The sequence below is a fragment of the Dermacentor albipictus genome, chromosome 8, assembly GCF_038994185.2.
Source record: "Dermacentor albipictus isolate Rhodes 1998 colony chromosome 8, USDA_Dalb.pri_finalv2, whole genome shotgun sequence".
Classification (NCBI taxonomy): domain Eukaryota; kingdom Metazoa; phylum Arthropoda; class Arachnida; order Ixodida; family Ixodidae; genus Dermacentor; species Dermacentor albipictus.
Window position 1 is genome coordinate 89,731,071 of NC_091828.1, and position 20,981 is coordinate 89,752,051.

At 46.0% G+C, this 20,981-nt stretch overlaps 1 protein-coding gene across 1 annotated transcript in view; it reads right to left on the reverse strand.

The window, feature by feature from the left end:
* Positions 1-432: 432 nt before the first annotated feature.
* LOC135911343 (uncharacterized) overlaps positions 433-20,981 on the reverse strand; it is a 609,973-nt gene continuing 589,424 nt past the window's right edge. Inside the window, exons 11-16 of the mRNA XM_070523691.1 lie at positions 16,239-16,271; positions 14,942-14,971; positions 13,682-13,864; positions 11,380-11,398; positions 5,806-5,903; positions 433-808 (exon numbers count right to left, since the gene is read on the reverse strand). Of these exons, the coding sequence (XP_070379792.1) occupies positions 540-808; positions 5,806-5,903; positions 11,380-11,398; positions 13,682-13,864; positions 14,942-14,971; positions 16,239-16,271 (632 nt within the window). The 3' untranslated portion in view covers positions 433-539. The remainder of the gene's footprint in view (positions 809-5,805; positions 5,904-11,379; positions 11,399-13,681; positions 13,865-14,941; positions 14,972-16,238; positions 16,272-20,981) is intronic.

Here is a 20,981-nt window from a genome sequence, read left to right on the forward strand (position 1 = left end):
CAAGCGCTTCGCGCAATATACTTCTCTCATTCTTGGCCAGGTGGCAGAACATGTCTGTGCAATACATTGCACAGGAGGACTTCGAGTTTATCGCAGTTGCAGCAGGGCCTTGCCGCTGAGACCGAGTGTGCAATAAACTGCACGCTGGGTCTCACGAGGATATATTGTGCCCTATATTGCACATGTACTGAGAGCCAATTGGCAACGCAGTTCGCAGAGGCCGCGGAACAACTAACCTGTCAGCACGCAAACAGCGGCATGTCAAAAATTGATAAGGTGGTCACTCAGAACAGCGTCATGCTGAATAAGCCATTCTATGTTATATATATCATATTTTCACAGCTTAGACAGACAGACAGACGCAAAACGGAGGTTCGGAATACATTGCCTTGACAAGTGTATGATTTCTTCAGAAACAGGAATTCGCTGAAATTATAGTTTAAAATTTATTCGCATTTTTACGAAGGCTTCCTACGCAACAAACCGCCGCCAGCATGTACTTATAATGTCGCACAAACGCTGAGACGAGCGCCCCTGCGTCATCCTTCGGCAGTCGTCATATCGTCGGGGCGAGTCACCGGCCGCTCAGTTAAGGCCTCCGAGACTGAGCGGTGCTGAAGAGGGTGGGATCTTGGAGGCCGCGGCCGTACAGGTACATCTCCGCGGCGCTCAAAAGCGAGCACCGCCATCGGGAACGATCCTTTCTCCTGTAGCGGGGAAAGCTTGAGCTCCCTGACCAACGGGCCGGTCGGAACCTTCAGCGGCAGCTCAGGTTCAGTCGACCATTCCGCCAGCACGTCAGCGCTCTCTGGGCAAGGCCAACAAGTCGCATAGCACAAATTTGAGGATTAGGGTCTTTTTTTCGGTTTTTTTTTTGCCAATGTATAGATACTTTGCAGAATGGCGTGAAGAGACAGACAGAGATCGAGGTTGGAACTCGGACTAAGCGGTGTCGACCGCGATTGGGTGCTCTACGCTAGAAAAAAAGAAACAAGAAAGAAATACGGACTGAGCGGCACGAAGGAAGGGAAAGAGAGTCAGTTCGCATAGCAGCTCTTTCTAAAATAACGAATATTCTGAGACTCCTTTAACCTTTAGTATTTAAGGTATGCAAAATAGAAATGGCAGCAGAGCTTATTAGCGTTACTATTAGCGTTATTAGATACCTTGGGGCAGTTGTGCAGAAACCTTTGAGAATATGCTTGGTTTCGCGAATGTTCTAAGGGTGAAAAAGCATTACAAGTGTGACGATGTTTATGGGAGTCGTCGAGTGGCAGCTGGAAACGCAACGGCAGCAAAGAGAATTCAGCTAATGGACGAATTCGCCGGGACACACGCGATGGCAACGGACCTTTCTAATATTCTATTCGTCTTCATTACAATCAAACCAGCTTCAAAAAGAAGCAATCCTTGCGACATACGTCAACGGTGCCATGATAGGCTCGTAATAAGACTTGAGCCTGTCTACGTGAACATTTTCACGTCCAAGGCGACAGTTGGCATCGTCAGTGGCTTGACGGGGTAATTGACGGGAGAAATTTGGGCAATGATGCAAAAAGGACAATAAAATTTTGGAAGAGGCTTGAAAGAGAGGCCAGGATGTGGTAGGTATGACCTAGACCCCCTTGAGGGTTCCATTACAAAATTGGGAGTAGTTATGCTGTCATCCCTTGAAGCCTTCGGTGGGACTGTTCTGCGGCATTGAGTGAGCAGGCGAGCTGCCTATATTGGTCGGCATGCTTGGCAGCTGTGGAGACTACAGCGCATTCTGAAGCATCCGTAGTATATGAAAAAATTGTGTCGACAGTACATGTAAGCTCACAGCCATGGAGAAGGAAAAACAAACAAAATTTGGTTGTGGCTTGTTTGGCGGTCTTGTAAGCGTACTATGCGAATGGTAGAACAAGGTCGCAGTTGTAATAATCCGAGGAGACATACGTGGTCTGGATGTCACCGAGAGATCGGCTGAACTGTTCCGTCCAACCATTTCTCAAGGGGGTATGGGCGTTGGTGCTACGATGCAAAGTGCTCCATTACGAAGGAGAGGCTTCACTACTTCAAAGATAAACACGCGCTCTCGGTCACTAAAGAGATTGCGTTGTGTGCCATGGCATAGACGAAAGTGATAGAGGATAAAACAAGCGACTTCATGCGCTGTGGCCGCTGGCGGGGCAGCTGCGGTTTGCCGCATATCGCCTCAGGTGATTGGCAGCGACTATGGCCCGATGGTTGCCCGAAGCCGGGCACGGGAGAGGGCCACAAAGATTAGTCCCGACGCAGTGAAAGGGACGAACTGGCCATAAAAGTGGCTGCAACGGAGCGATTGGATGACGAGCAGATTTGCGACTTGCTAATCAAGGCACGAGCGACGTTTTGGCTGACGCAGCTGTACTGGCACCGGCAGTAATACCGAAGTCCAAGGCACGTGCAGGTCATGAACACGGCACCTTGTCCACTCTACGGGTCGGCGTGAAATCAAGTACAAATTTCCTACGGAGTTCGCATGGGGACCCCTAGGATCCACTTGAGGCCATCACAATGGCAACTTCTGTGGTATAGAAGTCCACAAAGAAGTGTGACATGTGGCGCTTGACCACGGAGGGAGCGAGACGTGGTTAGTCCGATAGGATTGCTCAAAAAATGCAGAAGCGTGGCTGTCCATGAGCCCCTTTGTTGCTCTGAGGACAAGTCCGTTGTGTGCAAAGGTAACGGAGTGGGCGTCAGAAGTGGAGCACTGTCGACATAGCCTCGGAGCGACGAACGTGGTAATGCTGAGGCGCCAGAATATTTCATCCCGGCGCGGTAGACAACCCTGATGCCGTATTCCTGTGGACGCAATTTATGCCCATCGTGCGATGTGTCTAGACGTGTATTTGAGGAACGACAATGAGCAAAGCGCATGGAGGTCTGCGATGACGTCCAAAATTCGGCCATAAATTTAAGGCCGAAATTTAGTAAGAGACCGCACAATCGCTAAGCATTCCTTTTCAATCACAGAATAGTTGACTTCAGCTTTGCTGAGAGTTCCGTTGTCGTAGCCTACGACTTACTGGCGAATTCGGGTTTTTGTTCAGCTGGCGCTGCACCCAAATAGATGGCGCTGGCGTCAATGTGAAATTCCGGAGGAGCATTCGGATCGAAGTGAAGCGAAATTTGTGGTAAGTTAAGCAGACACATAAGCTGGTACATGCTGAGTCAGACTCTTTGGCAACGTATAAAGGCTACTGGTGCCAGCAAGAAGCGGTGTCAGGAATTCGATGACGGCAGCAACATTTCGCACTAGATGACGAATATAGGTGCACCGACCTATAAAACTACGCAGTGCCTTAAGTGTCGCTACCTTAAGAATTCGGCGACTGTTCGGAGCTTAGGTGGATCAGGAAGTACACCTAGCAAGGCCACAGGAGTAAGAAATCGGCCGCTTGTCTGTTGTGTGCCATGGCTCTTTCACCCGGAGAAATTGTCACTAACCCAGTGGGATTCAGCGGCGACATCCGCATTGGTGCAAGAAACGTAGCACGGCTCAGCGTGTGCGGGCGTCGTAGCGTCTTGCGCATGGCTGATTGGCGCGGCCACAAGAGTTCTCTGAAACAAACGGGAAATGTACCTTGCCCCTTGTGCTTGAACGACATGGCGCAGAATGGACGTCAGTAAAGAGGAGGGCGTCTATTGGGCCAGAGGCGCCAATGAAAGTTGGCGGGCGACCTCTTCGCCATCAAACTGCTTAATCTGTACCATCGGCGAAGAGCCATCGGTGGTAACATTCAACCTACAGAGACAGCCTAGCAGTAACTTGCGCGTTGTGAGCCGCTGCTTGCGCACCTAATCATAGGTCTGCTAGAGGGTCACTAATTCAGGTCACTGTGCTGGACTTCTTCGCAAGCAGCACTTCCAAGGCATCGTTAGCAAGTCCCTTTAAATTACGCCTTATCTTGTCGCTTCACGCACTTGTCGCATTGGCGAGCTTGCAGAGGTCCGGACATCCTCAATATATCTTTTTAGAGGTGCGCCGATCGAACTGCGCCGTTCTTCTTCCTTACATAAGGAATATAGGTAGGAGATGGTTGCTGCTAACGCTTTAAAATCTAGCAGCTGCGTGTGCGCTACTAGGCGTGCGGACTAGCAGCTATGTGCGCGCTACTTCAGTTCAACGTTGCAAGAAGATGTCGTCGACACTGGGGCGAATGTCTGCATCTCCAGCATTCCGTGAACAATAAGTGTGTACAGATAGGCTATATAGTAGAACGTGTCTGTTGTCAAAAGAAGTAATGGGGCCTAATTACTTTCGAAGACCGAAGCAGAGCTTTACATGAGGAACTCGGGTCCACGCCCTTTTCTTACGAGAACGGCCTTTCATGTAAGCTATCGCGCAGAACCTCACGCAGACCACCGGAGAATATGACAAGGCACAGAACGCACTTCGTAGACTCCTAACACAATGCAGAGTCACACACTGTGGTTGGCTATTCCGATAAGGGATTGCGAGACGTTAGTTATTGTGACACACAATCACACCCTGAAGAATAAAGTGGTTTTCCAGTAGAAGAGTCCGGGAAAAATGTGAAGTAACACGTAGAGGTACCGTGAATGCAAGCGAAAGTGTCCATACTGCCAATGGACTTGTCTATAGACCATGCATAGTGAACCCCTTATAACACAGACTAGTGTGGTCTAAAGTGCGCCCCTGTAAGTAAAACATGGCTCGGTCACTTGACGTTCTCTGTTTCACAATAGAAGGTCTGTGGATCGCCCACAGATGAACGGTTAGCAAATCTATTATTTACGCATAAAGTGCTCTTACATCCCATTATCGGAGATCTTCAAAAGACCTTGAGCCAGAAGCTAGAGACATTATCCGGGCACATAAACGAGAACATCCGGGCAAGTTGCGAGAAAATAATGACATCATCCGAGCAACCAGTCAATCCCTAAAAATATGTGGTTTCGGGCCCCCAACCCTTCGTACAAGAGCGCATTGCATAAGCTAGTTACTTTCCAAAAAATGAAGAAAGGCTATTGCTTTTGAGTTCTTGCTTTGTTCACAATATCATTCAAGCTGTAACGTTTAGTACGCGGCAGCTTTATTTCTCATTTCAACTAATGTCGTTCAAAAGGCTGGTACAGGGTGGTGGATACACTTCATCTTTTGGCGCTGACGCAGAGTGACCTGTGTTCTTTTGAACGCCACGGTCCGCGAGTTCCGCGGTGCGGGTTTTCCGTCGCCTCGAGAGATGGAGCCACGCTGCGCGGCGCGTCCTTCAGGCGATTTTCTTATTCTAGCTGGGCAGTGCACTCTGTCTCCCATGCGTCTTTCGCTTGTCGCGCCGCCTTCAGCCAGGTTTATTCCTGTAGATGGGTAGCGTCTCTATGGATGAGTGCCCAGTATGACGTGGTGTCGTATGGTGTGATGGGGTTCCCTTTGCGAACATGCAATGCACCCATTTTAAGATTGCAGCTAGCATCTTCTCCAAACAATCTGCTGTGCCGGTTGCTATTTCATGCTTACATCTAATCTCGATTAGAGTAGAGGCAGCATATTTTTTTTTACTTCTGGCCCAGGTTGTTTAATATATGTTGCTGGTAAAAAGAGTGCAAATAGTCAACAAGAAGCGCAAGATCATTAGTCTACAGGCCTCTCTTAGGCGTTTTTCAAGATATCATGTGTGATACGTATATTGTCGGCTATCACAAATAATTCTAGACCATACGTGAATTTCGTGCATGCGCGTGGTTTTCGAGCGCAAGCAACAAACATACCTTGTACACCATAGAAAAGCTATCCTCTACAGTGCACATCATCCTCACCTGCCGTCGTCCAAACGACGAGTACTGCCAAGGCCATAAGGAGTGCAAACATCACAAAGGCCACTCCCAAGATCAGCGCTCTGCTCAGCAGCGATTCTCTAAATATAAAGAAACAGTACGAGCAGGATAGAAGGTACTTATTAGACAGCATACCCTGGCCCACATAAAGACAGCGCAACTTCGCGGTACTTGCTCAAAGACGCCAAAACTTGTGCGATTTTCCAAGTGCGAAAAAAGGTTCCATATCAAGGATATACCACCGCCTTGCACATTTTCGTAGGAGTAACTGTGTTAATGAAATTTTTGCCCAAAATTTTTCGTTTGAATGTTTTGATTCAATATCCTCAAAAACGCCTGCGCTATGAGAAGAACCGTACATTTTACTCCAAAAACTCGGTGGGCTTCACCTTCAAACCGCTAAATACAAGGTTCGTAGCAACTATGTTCGAACACTTCTAGGGAGCCCGTTTCGACGTGCCCTCAAAGCCAAAAACACTCTACATCTTGCATTCCGTGCCCTTAGGTTTGTGCCCACGGTGACTATGAGACGAATCCGCCAACACATACTCAGCAGTAGTACGTCATAACCCCTTATGCATCATGGCTGTCGTGTTGCAGTAGCTGGGATCTTGGTTACCCAATTTCCTAGAGTCAATGCCCCAGTCGGACGGTGAGATTACCCGGTGACTAGAAAATTTTTCTTTCAACTTCGAAAGCTTTTGTTCCCACAAAACCGCTCTTGCTGCATTCGAATACATGAAGATTTCTACGTTCATGTGTGCAACAAAACGTGCTGTTTTGTAGACCTTAATGACTTCAACTCGGTGGTTCATTTCCATGCACCTAAAAGGAGCATGAATGCAAACAACATCCCGTCTTCCCTCTGAAACGGATGATAGTTCACAGAGTAGTCAAATGTACAAATACTTTTTTTATGAGAGAGTGTTTCTTGGCCCATTTCACTACGTCGCCATCATCAGAAAGCCGTGGCACAAAATGGTACAAAAATTGCGCGACCTTCATCTAACAAAAAGAACGCGACCACAGTGAGGATTTGATCCTGTGCCACACACTGCTACCAATACCTAGGTCGAGCGCGTTATCCACTTCACCACCTTTTCTTTTTTTATTGCTGGTTTGGCGAACAAACAAGAGAGAACACTGTACATGAAATGTTTATAAAGACACCTACCGCCAATGTGCGGAAATGTGATTAAGAACGCTTGAAGTTGGCAAGTTCATCCATCGTACTGATCTACCCTGGAGGACCACTTTGACCCTTCAGTGCATCTCTAACATGTAAAATGCTCTCAATAAAGTACTGCCTCGTAGGGCGAGCCCCTATATCAGACTTCTGGATTGCTATACGTACTTTTCACAGACTATGTTGGCCCAGTAATAAGAATATATACAGGGGTTTGCTTCTATTGTTTGGGACAGATAAAGACCGGAAGGCTCTATGCGACACGGGTAGGTCCTTTTTTAGCATTATTGGAGCATGTCCCACAGGAATATGCCATCCCAGAATTCAAGAAAAATATGTTTCAATACTCTTGTGCCTTCTGCACAATAGACTGCCGACAGACCACGGAACAAAAGCCTTTTTTTTAAAGACAAGGCTTAAATGGCAACGTGTTGATGTGAAGCTGGAAAGAGTTTTCGCTGAAGAATGGATTCGTATCTTTTTAACTCTTTTCAGAATGTCACCTCCTAGACCTGGATTGTATATCGACCGGTACAAAGGCACTGGTAGCATCAGATGATATACATCTTCGTACAGTTTTCTTCGGTTAACTCTAGACAAATACTACCAAGGAAAACGAGCTTTTGAAATGTGTAAAGGTGAAGCAACCTCAAGTAAGAAACCGCGAGCACTTATGCATCTTGCTTCGTTCGTCGAGACAACAATATCAGGCAACATTCCACTTAGCCTTACTCGTACTGCAGTTCGCAAAAAGAGATCACTTTGATCGCGTAAAAGAAAGAAGCCTAGACACCACCTGTCAGAAACAAATTGGGTAGTCCCAGACCCACCTCTCTCACAAAGCGAAACAAATTGGTCCTGCTTCCTCACTCCCTAGTAAATCCCCACAAAAAGACTGCGAAATGTCTGTGCAGCTTGTATATATTGACTCTCTTCATGCACAAAACTCGAAGCGCGTACCAAATGTTAAGAACAATAAACAAATTGCACAACTTTGACCGAGCGGACATTGATAGTTCACGTCCAACCAAGCTAAACTTCTTCCCTCGCACTGGAGTAGTTGCTCTATTGCAGTACTCAGTAACGTCTTTGTAATGATCCAAAGGTACGTCTATGTATTTTACTGGCGTACCTGTCCGCTGTATGTTTTGCAACGAAAGAGGTTTGGTTTCCCAGCTTCCGGCCCAAAACCCAAGCATCTGCCATAATTAACGGCGCTTCTGGACATTCGAAAAAATTTTGTTAGCAATGTCGTCTGCTTACGCTGAGATTTTAATTTGACTCGACATTAAGCTAAATCTGCGCACTTGTTGACTCTGAAGAACCTTTAAACAAAAAGCTTCGAAGTATATAACGAACAGCAATAAAGATAGCGGGCATCCTTGCCAATCTGATAAAAGCACTTGAAACGGCATTGTCACACGCCTATTTACGACAAGACTCGCGAAACACTCTGCACGTACTATCCTAACACTTTCTAATTCTACTGAGGCGACATTAACGTGTTCTAAGATTTTGAAAAAGTATTTCATGTAACGCCCGCTGCAGGCAGAGTTGAACCACGTGCACGGGCTTTTACATATTCCTCACTGTCGCCTGTTACAACGGCGGCGGATCTTATGATACAATTACGTCCGCCACTCTTGTAACAGACAACGGTGAGGCATATGTAGGAGCCTGGTAACGTGGTTTCGCTCTGCCTGGCAGGCGCTTCATTAGATGGCAGAGTGACCGGCTGAGGAGCGAGCACAGCTAGCTGGAGCCAATCGCTCTGCCTTTCGCGTTGTAGAGGGCGCGCCCACGACGACAACGACAACGACGACAACGACGACACCGACGATGACGACAATGATGGCGAATATGATGCAACGCGCTTCAGACACCCGTCGGACCACGACTACTACATCCACCCAGAGTATGAGCTGAAGTTCGCCTAGGAACCCGATGAAGAAATGTACGGTGTCAGCACCGTGGCGCCGCTCGGAAAAGTACTGTCATCGCCCGGCAAAGCGTCGTCATCGTACTGAAAAGTGGTGTCATCGAGAAATAACACTCAATGCAATGTGCGTGAAACACTACTCCAATGAGAACTCCGCAAATAAAACTCAGCTAACAGATCGGCAATAGGGCCGGTTTATCGCCATGCGTTGTTGCGACCTGCTGAGCGACAACATTACATTCGAAAACATAACGCAGCAGCCCTGAACTTAGCTACATTTCGCCGCAGTACTAAAAATCGGCGACGTAACTCAGCGAAACACTCGGTAACAAGTTATGCTCTCGCATATGCACGTCGTAAGAATTGCTCAGGTGGCCCCATGGTTTTTGAATCTGAAATGGACTAGCTTGCGTCGTCATCAAATCCGTAACCCACAATACACAGGGTGTCCCAGCTTACTTTAGCCAGAGCTTAAAAATAGGCGAATGACACGTAGCTAGACAGAACCAAGGTAATGTTTTTGCCCTCGCTGGGAGATACTCAAATTATTTTTTTTCTTTCCGCATTATTAGATAATCAGTCTCGATTATTTGATCAACTTCTCAAATATTATAATTATATTAAAAGTGTCAACGACAAAATTGCAGATGGACATGAAGAACATACGGCTTTTTGTTGCTCAATACGTGCTATACAGAATTGCTTTGCTGAACGTGAAGGTATCCCGATGGCACACAATATTGCCGCGCGACTGACAGCTCGAGGCATTTTGCTTGTACTCACGGGCTCTTTGACGCTCGGAAAAACACTTTTATGTAGCACCTCTTGAGCAACAAAAAGCTGTATAGAGAGTTAATGCCGCTCTAAAACTTTCTTGTTGACACTTTTTATCTAATTATAATATTTTAAAAGAAGAAAAATTAATTAGGACTAACTATATGATTAGGTAGAATTTAAAAAGTAATCTGAGTATCTTCAAGCGACAGTAAACAACGGTACCGTTGCATTGCCCCAGCTACTTGGCATTCGAATCTTTTAAACTCTGGCTAAAGATAACTGGGACACCCTGTATATGGTCGACAACAGTACTCTACCGTCCTTGAGAATGGTACTTCAACGATGATTGACTTCGGTTACCACCATGGGTTGAACTGAAATTGGTTCGGGCCTAACGCTAAGAAATATTTCAATAGACACGTGGGCTACACGAGTTACGGAAATCATTGGCAGCAATTCAGTCTCATTCTGAAGCGATAGATTTTTTTGGTTCTAACCGCCCCCCCCCCCCCTAGCAATTTTTGAGCTGCTGGCCATTTACTGCAACTGCGGACATAGCGTGGCACTAGGTGCTACTAGGTGCCAAATCGACGCCCCAGCGACGGGTTAATATATTCCTTGCATGCTGAACAAATATGCCCACTTGTGCTCTACGTAACAACCACCGAAAAAATAAATTTCTTTCACAACACCTGAACATTCAACTTTGAAACTTAAACTATGGGTTTTACATGTCAAAACGACGATCTGATTATGAGGCAGGCCGTAATGGCGTGCTCAGGATTGATTTTGACCATCTAGGGTTCTTTAACGCGCGCTTAAACCTAAGTAACCGGGTGTTATTGCATTTCGCCCAATCGAACTTCGGCCGCCATGGCCGAGGATTTGATCCCATGACCTTATGCTGAGCAGCGCAACACCAAAGCCACTAAGTAGTCACTGCGGGTAGCATTTAATGTTGGCTAAAGGTATAACTAGAGTACACGGATCTGTTATTGTAATGGCGTATTAGATTTGACGTATTTTTTTGTTTACTTTCCTTGATTAAGTCACTCCCTATGTGCCACGAGGTTTTCTCCAGTTCTCGGCCAATCTCTTATAATGAGCACTGTATACAAATATTTCTACGTAAACCTAATCAAACCAAATGAAACAAAACCACGTCTGTGTATAGCACTAATAATGCATCACCAGTAAACAAAGCTCAGCTTCACGTTGATTCGAACATATGCGTTGGGTATGGATGCGCTATCCACAGCGCCAGATTGAAGAGGTATAAAAAATATCAGACGGAAGAAAGAAAAGAAGATGGCATGGACATTCATTAAAATGTTTGTGAAAAGCAACAAACGTGTACACATATAAATACGTATCACTATGCATACATGTGTATTGGGTGTGCTCACTGCACATGATGTACTTAAGGATGCTTACACAGCTGTCACCCACAACCATATGAAGCCACGGTAGATTGTACCCGAATGCTTTACTCGCCCGCATATATGCTGTTCTGAAGTCTTTCATGAAGAGTTTTCTATGCCATTTAATGCCTTTCGCGCATAATGTTATCAATACTTGCTCAGTGAGAATTTACAAATGTACCATCGCTAAGCTACCACTGACAAGGTCTTGATAAGTATTTTAGCCCACTTACGTGTTGCCTCCGTCCGGCACTGAAATAAGACAGCAAATTTTAGAAAAAGCAGGATGCAGTACGGTGACATAGTTATCATCAAAATAAAGGCTACGGTATTAGGATTGACTTAGGGTCGAAACTAGAGGTTTTCATCGGTACCTGCTGTTGTACGCAACTGAAGAAGCAAAGTACGCTGAATCTTGAAGAATTGAGTTTTTAATGCGGATATGAGACCTCCCTCTTCATTTTTTTTTAGTTCTTTTCACTAACTCGGTAAGCGCTTAAAGTTACGCCTTTCGAGACATGGTCACGCTCTTTGTGAAATGTTATGAAGCTAACGTACGGCTATCTTGTCCTGTCGTAGGATTTTCCTTACTATCAACTGAAAGTTCTCCCTTAAAAATTTCATTTAAAGAATATTGTAGCGAAATTCCTAAGGGCAACTTTTTCTCGCGTCAAATCGACAAATATTCAACATTAGGACTATTAACAAACTGTAGGGAAATTCTTGTCGAATAAAAATCCTTCAGCAAACTGCCCGTTCGAATGCTTCGGACAATGATACACCAAAGTAAGTACATTTATTCGAGGACTTTAAGAATAGCGCACTCAAACTAACGGAACGACATCGGCGGGGGCACAATAAGGAGAACGACCAAAGAGAGCGAACTACCTCAAGCTCATTTACACATTAAGTTGCCTCAGTATGGCATTTGTGAAACTTCAGGCTATTACTTTCGTCTACATACATTTACCCGACTTTAGTGCCAAACTGGGATGTTCAAATTAATTTGAGAAATCTCAAGCCTTAAGTGGACATAATGACTTTTCTTAGTAAATTCATATTTGGGTCGCGACCCTGGGGTTGAAAGTGACTATAGATCACTCCCTCGATATTCATGTTCGCACCGCAAGGTGGCATGCTCTGTGCTATTATAAAGCGTAATACAGGGTAATCGAACGCGTAAATAGACAACCAGAGCCCATCATAAAGAAAGCGACAGAAACAGAGAGGGCAAGTTGGAAGCAAAGGGCGGAAATTAAAAGAACAATCCGTGCAGGTTTAGAAAAATGGCAAGAACGAAATAGAGGCAGAAAAATTTGTATGATAACGCAAGGAATAGCGCTTCGCCATTTGAGATTCGAGCTGGCTGCCTGCAGTTTCGCACGCAAGGTGAAGAACCGATAGGGATAGCTAATTAATAGACAGCTTTACAAAGTACGGTTAGTAGATTTACCAGCCGTATAAGCTCGTAAACATTCCCTTACTAAATCAACAAGAATCTCGTCAAGAGCGCAGAGGCAAACATAAACGCACCTCAATCGATCAACGCGGACACTCTCTGTCAAAACGCTGGCGTGAGGAAAAGAGGCAGCAGTAGCGAGCGAACCGACCTCCGTGCTGCCTCTAGCTTTAGCGAGAAGCGGCGAGAATACAGCATGCACGAAGCCATCAGCCATCGGCGCTGGGCTGATGGCTACACTGATGGAATACACTGGGTATTCATCGCAGATCTCTTTCAAGATGCGGCGCGCGCGGCCGCGTTCAGACGCGTCATATCCAGTTGCCACCCGAACAAAAGCCCACCTCTCCTGGGCGTAGCGCGTGGTAGGCGACGGCGCACATCCTCTACGCCTACCTCCCCGGCGCCCACGAGATAAAGCCGCCATCCTCGGCTACCGCTCATACGCTATTGCTCGCATCTACAGCATGAGGTGCGGGGCGACGGTGTTATCGCAGTTGCACTAGATAAGAAACATCACGGCGATCATCAGTGCGCCTTGAGTGTCTATATAATTCCTATCACAATAAAAATGAGCCAGTGACCACTGGATATGCGTAGCGCATGCAAATATCACACAAACAACACAGCGTAATTTGTTAGAGTTCGACGGAATCAATCTAAAGGTAAATCACCACTTGGCTATCCTGGCAGAAGTCTTGGGTTTGTCGTACAACGATGTAAAATAGACAATATGGAACTGAACATAGTGAAATACGGCTGTAATGCTGGTGGCGAAAAGGTAGGGAAAACAGAGAACGACAAAAAGTTACTCTTTGCGGCAACAAGTTTCTTATATGTTTTACGGTTCGTTAACATGAACTGCAAATCCTAAGGGCAATTATGAAGTGAAGTAGATATGTAAATAAAGCGGCATCCGCCACTGACCTGTTCAAAAGAAAATTTTCATAAAGTTAGTCTCAGAGCCCAGTGACGGATGACATCGTTCAAGACATGGCCTCGGCATTTTTGACAGAGTGAATTTGACAGACTAAATGTGAGAGACCGAAAAACCAAGCCCATAAACCGCGTCGTACCTTCATTCTTGGCCGGTAGATCTTGTTCGGGACGAGCGTTGTCAAACGGAACAAATACAACCCCGGCCGGAGGAGGTGGTGGAGGAGGTGGCGGCTGGCAGTAGTCGGGGTGGTAGGGAGGGTAGTGGTAGTACCACAGCCACGTGCGTGGCGACGCGGGCTGGTACAAGTAGCCCGTCTCGTCTGCAGCGACACCAGCGAAAGGAAGCGAGCGTTAAGAGGTTGAAATTTCAATGGGACAGACAATAACTTCTCGTGGCCTGAATGTTATTGCCTGCAGAATAACATTTGAGTCGCATCTAAAAGCCCTTATATGCTATAGGTTAGAACATATACACATAGTCTAGCGCCATTCTACGTCCTCGAGCGAAATTTGAGGGCTCGTTAATAAGAAGTAAAACTTGCGTCTAGCGCGAAATTATGCCTTCACAACAGTGTATTTTCCCATGGTATAAATTCTGATCCGGTAGGTGAGCCGTCTCGCACTTTATGAGAGCTTCGAAAAATGTATTCAGGAGGGGACGACGACTGTCGTTTGGGGACCCGAATAGATGCATTCACGTGAGCTTCTTGCAGTTTTCACTATCATGGGGGTCGCCATGCGCAGAGTATTATTTTCCGAGTCAGAGATGACAACGTGGTAGCATATTTTTACTGATCGAGTGGCTGCACAGAGCGCGGTGATCAGGACCTTTTTCGCTTAAGAGTCCGGATAAGGTTTTTTGTGCTTAGATTCGATATGTTGCGAAATGGCGACCGCAGTCTAGAAGAGGTTAAACAAGTAGAACTGAGAAATAGTTTAGAAATTGTCGACGCTCTGCCAAATCATCATTCTATTAGATGGGCAGGTTTGTTTTCGTTCTACATACCACCACGTGCTAGCAAACATTCCTCGCACGAAAGGGGATGGCACTTAGCAAGTATAAATTCTGGAAAAGAGTCACAAGATATTTCAATTTGGGAACAAGATTCGTCTGGAAACACCGGAGCGGTCGTCATAGACGTTTATGCGACGTCATGACTCAGAACAAAATTTTCTGAGAGTAATGATGTGCTTATCACGACGACGTTGCTTGCATAAAAATGAGCGTGCTAACTTCTTTCCTTCTGGCTGTGCTCACGTGTGGAAACCACAGGAATCACAAGAAACGGAGCGAGTCACTGTGTCATGGTGTCACGTGAAGCGTCGACCCAGTTGTTCCCGAATAACGTATTAATAGCATACGTGGGCATGCAAGAATACAAGCTATCGAAGCTTACCTGGCAATGGCTTGTTTGGGTCTAATGGACCTAGACGAAACAAAACGGAAACAACGTAAAGGTTATTCCAACTTCGCCCTCAGGCACGGCACCTTCTGGTGCTTTGGACGGGACCTTTGCTCTCAGAAGTTGAGAGCCCTTGCATTGAGAAGCCTCAGCTGAAAATGCATGCAGTTTCGGGGTAAAATTATTAGAGGGAACTCTGGTTATACGACCGTTCAGCTTGAATGCTAATAATGGTTACAAGCAAAAAAAGAAAAACGAAGTTACGGCAAATCTATCTGCTATCCGTCATTCCCTGTGCTGTTTGAATCGGCATGCTTGCAGCTCCCAAAGACCCAAGCGCCACAGTTTACTCTGGTGATCCTTGTAGGAAACTTTATGGGCAGAAAAAAGAAAGTAAGAACATCCCACGGAATAAACCAACCACAGTGCTACGCGGGGACACTGTAATAGCTGGAATGCATTGCATATATTGACATTGTCGGCCTATGCAACATCTCAGCTCAGCGCGAGGCGGCGAGGTTACGCGTGAATCCGCGCCGCCACCTCTTCCTCAGCACCAAATTACCACATATCCATTAGGCCAGCCAAGGCGAGTATCACGGATGCATTTACCAGCCACGATGCCTGGGTATCGACGATGTCAGGACGGCAGCATAAGCCCGACATTCGCTCACGCTACCAGACCTAATATTTTCGCAGGCTATCCGCTCACCCGCTCACGCTTTGTAAATGGGTGTTAGAAAACGGGGCTGGAAGGTGGTAAACTCTGTAATATTGATAACGGCTGGAGATGGGGCTTCCCACTCGTGTATATAATAAAGTAAAAGTGAGAGCACGAATATTTTTCTTCAAGCCCATACGTGGGTAAACCTAGTGCTCGCGATCTGTGCAAACGGATACCTGAGGCGGTCGATAAATGAATGTCCATGGTAACACACACGCCTTTGAATATAATAAGCACTGTGAAAAAAAAAGTATGAGCGAAAGCACATTTTCAAAGTTGTTCGAGTACCTATGCAGGACACCACCCGCCGCGGTAGCTTAGCGAATACGGCGTTACGCTGCTGAGCTCATGGACCCGGATTCCATCCCGGACGCTGTGGCAGCATTTAGATTGGCACGAAATGCAAAAACGTTGGTTGGTGTACTAAAATTAGGTGTTCAGTAAAGAAACGCAGGTGGTCGAAATGCGAACCGCGGTTCTCGCACGGAAAACACGGGAATTTTATTATAAAAGCAGCACACTGCAGCAAACGATAGATCCCGTGGAGATTCACGTCAGGGTACTCACGCAGAGAAGCCTGGTAGATCTCACTGAAGAAAGCTGCGTGAAAAAAGAAACTATTAACATTTCACAGAAAAGGAAATGCCGATTAGCAATGAGAATGTCAGAATTGCGCTCAATATTCAGCTAAATTTAGCTCATAGGTGACGTAATGTTGTCGACGTGACTTCTGCGTGACACGTTGGTAAAAGTAGACACGAGCACCAATAGAAACGTCCTGTGATAAAGTGTGCACTCAATGTGCGCAGAACTCTCCTATGGGTGACGAGAACGCATTTACATAATTATATTGGGGAAATTACGAGAGCAGAGTTTCGTTAATCATAGCGTGAAGAGAGCGGTCGATATCGTACGTCGCGTAAATTAGGCCAGATTCCCTCGATGGGTCGGAACGCCGATTCAGTCGGCAGACGAGAGTGAAGCGGCTGAAATGCAGCGAATAGCATTTGTGGCAGCTCGTTTGATGTAAGAATCGACGGCACGGGGTCAGGTCATCATTGTCCTTCGAGTAAGACAATAAATTTGCTTAAATAGATCCGTATTCCAGAATGTAGACATGTTCAACAGCTCTAAAATTACGTATACATACCAGACGAGAACGACAAGGACAGACGCTCAATTTTGAAACGTTTTTTTGTGTTTTTCTTTTCAGTTGCAGCCGAGCGGCATTTTCTTGTCGTTAGTGTTCCTGCTCCTTGTGCTATGACTCATTTTTTTCTTTATTTTCGGTGCTATAATTCAACGTGTCTCATTTTTCGTCCAGGTATTCGGTCTATCGTGCGAACGTAATACCTTGAAGGAGCCCGGCATACATAGCTATTTTCTCGTTAATTCTTGAGCGCGCGCTCAAATTTGGAACATAGATAGCATTTCATGGACATTTATGGGATGGCGCTATTTCATGTCCATTGTGTGCACATCCAATGGCAACTAATACGCGCCGTTAGCAGCCGATGTTAAACTGCAAATGCACGTGTTCCAGCAAAACAAATGGCGGTGCTGCTGCTCACGGTTATACGTCAAACCCCATGCCTCCTATGCCTCCTCATCCACTTTCTCAAATCAGTGATAGACGATGGAGCAGGTGCTTTTGCGGAGCAAATTTCTTTTCCGGAATGCGAAATCATAGTGCACGTCAACAGTACGTGACCCTTTGTTGCTACATTGCGTGGAAAGAAATTCATGTTAATCGGGATATTTTTGCCTGCGAGATTACTTAGCATGCGAAATTGCAAAAAGAAATTGCACGACAAGAAAAAAAAAAGAAAAGAGGGGGCCTCAGGAGAGCGCCTGAGATTGCGATAAAGTCGGCGGCGTGCTATCTCCAGGGCTTCCAAGGGGCAGCGCAACGATCAAAAACTGGAATCATGGCAGTCCCTGGGTTGGGGCCGCCGAGGCCGGAGTGTACTGTTTGGTGTTCGAATGCAAGACCCGCTGTCGGCAATAACGGAGGGCCCACATTACACGCCACCGGCATGTGGAGCTCCCGCGAGTTGGGACCAGACCGCGTTCCAACTTCAGTGCGCCCGCTTCCCCTTTGGGGTTTTGGGGGCGGCGCCAAAGTAAGCCAATTAATGACACGTTGTTTACTTGCACTGGTAGCTCGAATTGCGCGCGGTGCAACAAAAGAAAAAGCAGGTGGTCCTGGGGAAACGCAATGTAACCAACCGCGCCCGTCTGGCATTCACTCCAACATGCACCGCACGGATCAAATTCGGCCAGCCATAACGTCACCACTTGGTGTTGCAGACGAGAAGGGGTTTGCTTAGTCTAAAAAGACGTTCGCACATGGCACGGTTATTTAGTAAGCATATGGTGTGGCATCACGATCATTAGTATATATATGTTCACGGGCGGACGAATGCCGCTCCGAGTCATCTTAAGTTACCCTGTTTTGCGGTTTTCTGCCTCCTTCATAACCCTGCTAATTTCTTCCTTTCATCACATGGCCTAGTTCCCTGTCATACTCGACTGCGCTTCCCTCCCCTTGGTACCTTTTCGGCGCATCTAACGGGCGAACGGTTGTGCGTATTGTACAATATACACGGCCTGTCAAACTCCACTTGGAATTTCCCTCTTAGTCGGAAGTAAAATGTCTGCTACCATGGTTTGGTGCATAAGCCATACCGCGCTATCTTCCTGTTTCTTGTACCGCTACCCCTATATTTTGGTACGTCGCTGCGTCAATATTATGAGTGCGTTTCTCCGTTTAGCTACTTTTGATCTAAAAGCTAAGAATAGAAGCGGTAGGTGTGATTGACTTGGCTATTCTTCATCCCAATACCAGCCTTGGAAATTCCCCCTTGACTGCTCTGTTCAGACGAATCACAACTTGAGTACTCGCCGTGGTTGCTCAGTGTCTATGGTGTTAGGCTGCTGAGCACGCGGTCGTGGGATCGAATCCCGGCCACGGCGGCCGCATTTCGGTAGGGGCGAAATGCGAAAACACCCGTGCACTTAGGTTTAGGTGCACGTTAAAGAACTCCAGGTGGTCGAAATTTCCGGAGTCCCCCACTACGGCGTGCCTCATAATCAGAAAATGGTTTTGGCACGTAAAACCCCATAATTTAATTAACAACGTGAGTGCTCAGTACACAGTTTATGTCACCTAAGGGCAGTAAAATCCGGCGCCTTCAGAAGCTTGAAAAAGCAAAGCCCAGCTTACCCATCTCGTTGTTCTAATTCTTGATGATCATGACGATGTTTTCCTTTATAAATCGCGCATACCCGCCCCCAGAGATAATCCGAAAAAATGGAGTGCTATGACGAGAAAAAGAGCCAAACAACAATAATCAAGTAAGAGATGATAAGTAAATGGAATATTCCTCAATATTCCCTTTGTTTTCGCAAGTTGTGTCTTACGTGATGTAATCTGACGCTGCTCCAGTCACCAGTAGCGGGTATGCGCCGTCAGTAAAGGAAAGCTAGCCAAACTAAAGCCTGTCTAATTCAGTGGTCAACCTTAAGAACGTAAGGAATAAGTCTTTTATAAAAGTTGTGGTAAGATAAGGGAGTTCGAATGCCATTTAGATATCGAACGTCATTTTAGAACTGTACGTGTTTTTGCATTTGCGTGTTATAGAGAGGAGCAGGATCCTCAAACACGACACGTAAACACCGTGACGGCTAAATAATATCTATGACTGCTCGAAGAAACGCAATAAATGAACTATCGAAATTCATAAGGACGCGAGAATCCACAAAGAAGGAAGAAAAACGTAAAAAAGAAAGAATTTGAAATCGAATAAGAATAGTGAGCATTACGGACATTTAACAATTCTATTTAGATGAGCTTCAAAAATGTGATGTCAACATGCGGCATACGAATGTATTCAGCGCTTGAGTTCATAAATGTTATGCTTATAATACAAAGTTGAGCTCATTCGTTTGATCTGAATATGATATGTCACAGGAACACAAATAACTTGGTGACACTGAACAGCTAAAATAGATATCCTGTCATCACCACCCTACGCTTAGCCAAAAAGTGCCTTAATGCGGCAATGAATATTGCATTTCTTCCTATCTATCATTTTCTTTAGTTCGAAGAAAACGGCTTCAGTGGGATCTTTTCTGAAAACTTCGAACGAACGTGATTTTTCAGGTTGTATCTTATCATCGAGCTACCACGCTGGGCTTGTAGCAACGGGAACGTCTCTCAAACCACTTTCGATTGCATTATCGAGAAGAACAAATGATAGATGCCAGAGTGTTTATTGCGACCAGTCACATTTTTGTTCAGTATATTTCAATGTGATAAATCGATGTGTACCACTGCAAGACTCAACATTTCAACAAAAGGACTCGTCTTCGATAAGGCTGAGTTCTTGGTTTCCTTCCGTTTCATCAAATCATGCATTGGTTGTGGCTTAAAATTGCAAAAGAAATATGCTATAGCTCTCACTGCTTACGAGCAACCACCTCCAGGAGGTATACTTGGACAGTCGGTAATTATTGCAAGAAGGCTTCCATCTAGTTCTGAAAAACCGCCGACGCTAACGCATCCCAAAACGGCAGCCGACTGAAACGATATAACCCTATTCGTGTGTCAACCACCACCAGCTTTATGTTGTTGTTGTTGCTTCATATATAGATAGCTGGTTGTACGCATCCTTCGAGTCGCGTGTACTCAGTACCTCCCCACTGAGCTTCACCAATAAACTTTTGATTTTTGGCTACAGATACTGTTTTGTGTGACAGGCGGTGGGGACAGACGTTCCACAATTGCCACGCAAGCGTATGAAGCTATGTTACTTCACCAACGGAACAATTGGGCGGCACCCCCACTTACTCCGGAAGTATTTTCTGAGGTGAGGGCTGACGTACGGCCAGCGTAGGGAAGGAAAAGGCACCATTTTCAGAGCGCAGCGCTTAGGTGCCCGTTCCTGCTGTGGAGCTCAAGGTATTGCCGGAGAAAGAAAAATAGAGAACTTCTCCCAGATGACAGTTCGCGATGGGGCTACTGTGTTCGTAGTCTCCTCCGATTTATTCGAGAGCCATTTCCACGGTCAAACTCCACATCAACGTCATGTAGTCGAGCGCACTTATCAGGTGGTGGGGTACAAGTACATTTTCACCCTCGTCGGCCCCCTCGAAGTCAGGAGGATTATCGTAGTTTCCGATGTAATTCGGGTCGCGCGTGTTTACACCGGTTGTTGTTGTTGACCTGAGTGGTTGTGACACATACCCAACAACAACAGTGGGGGATTGGCCATCAATCAGGTAGTTAAATTAGCTGTAAAAGAAACA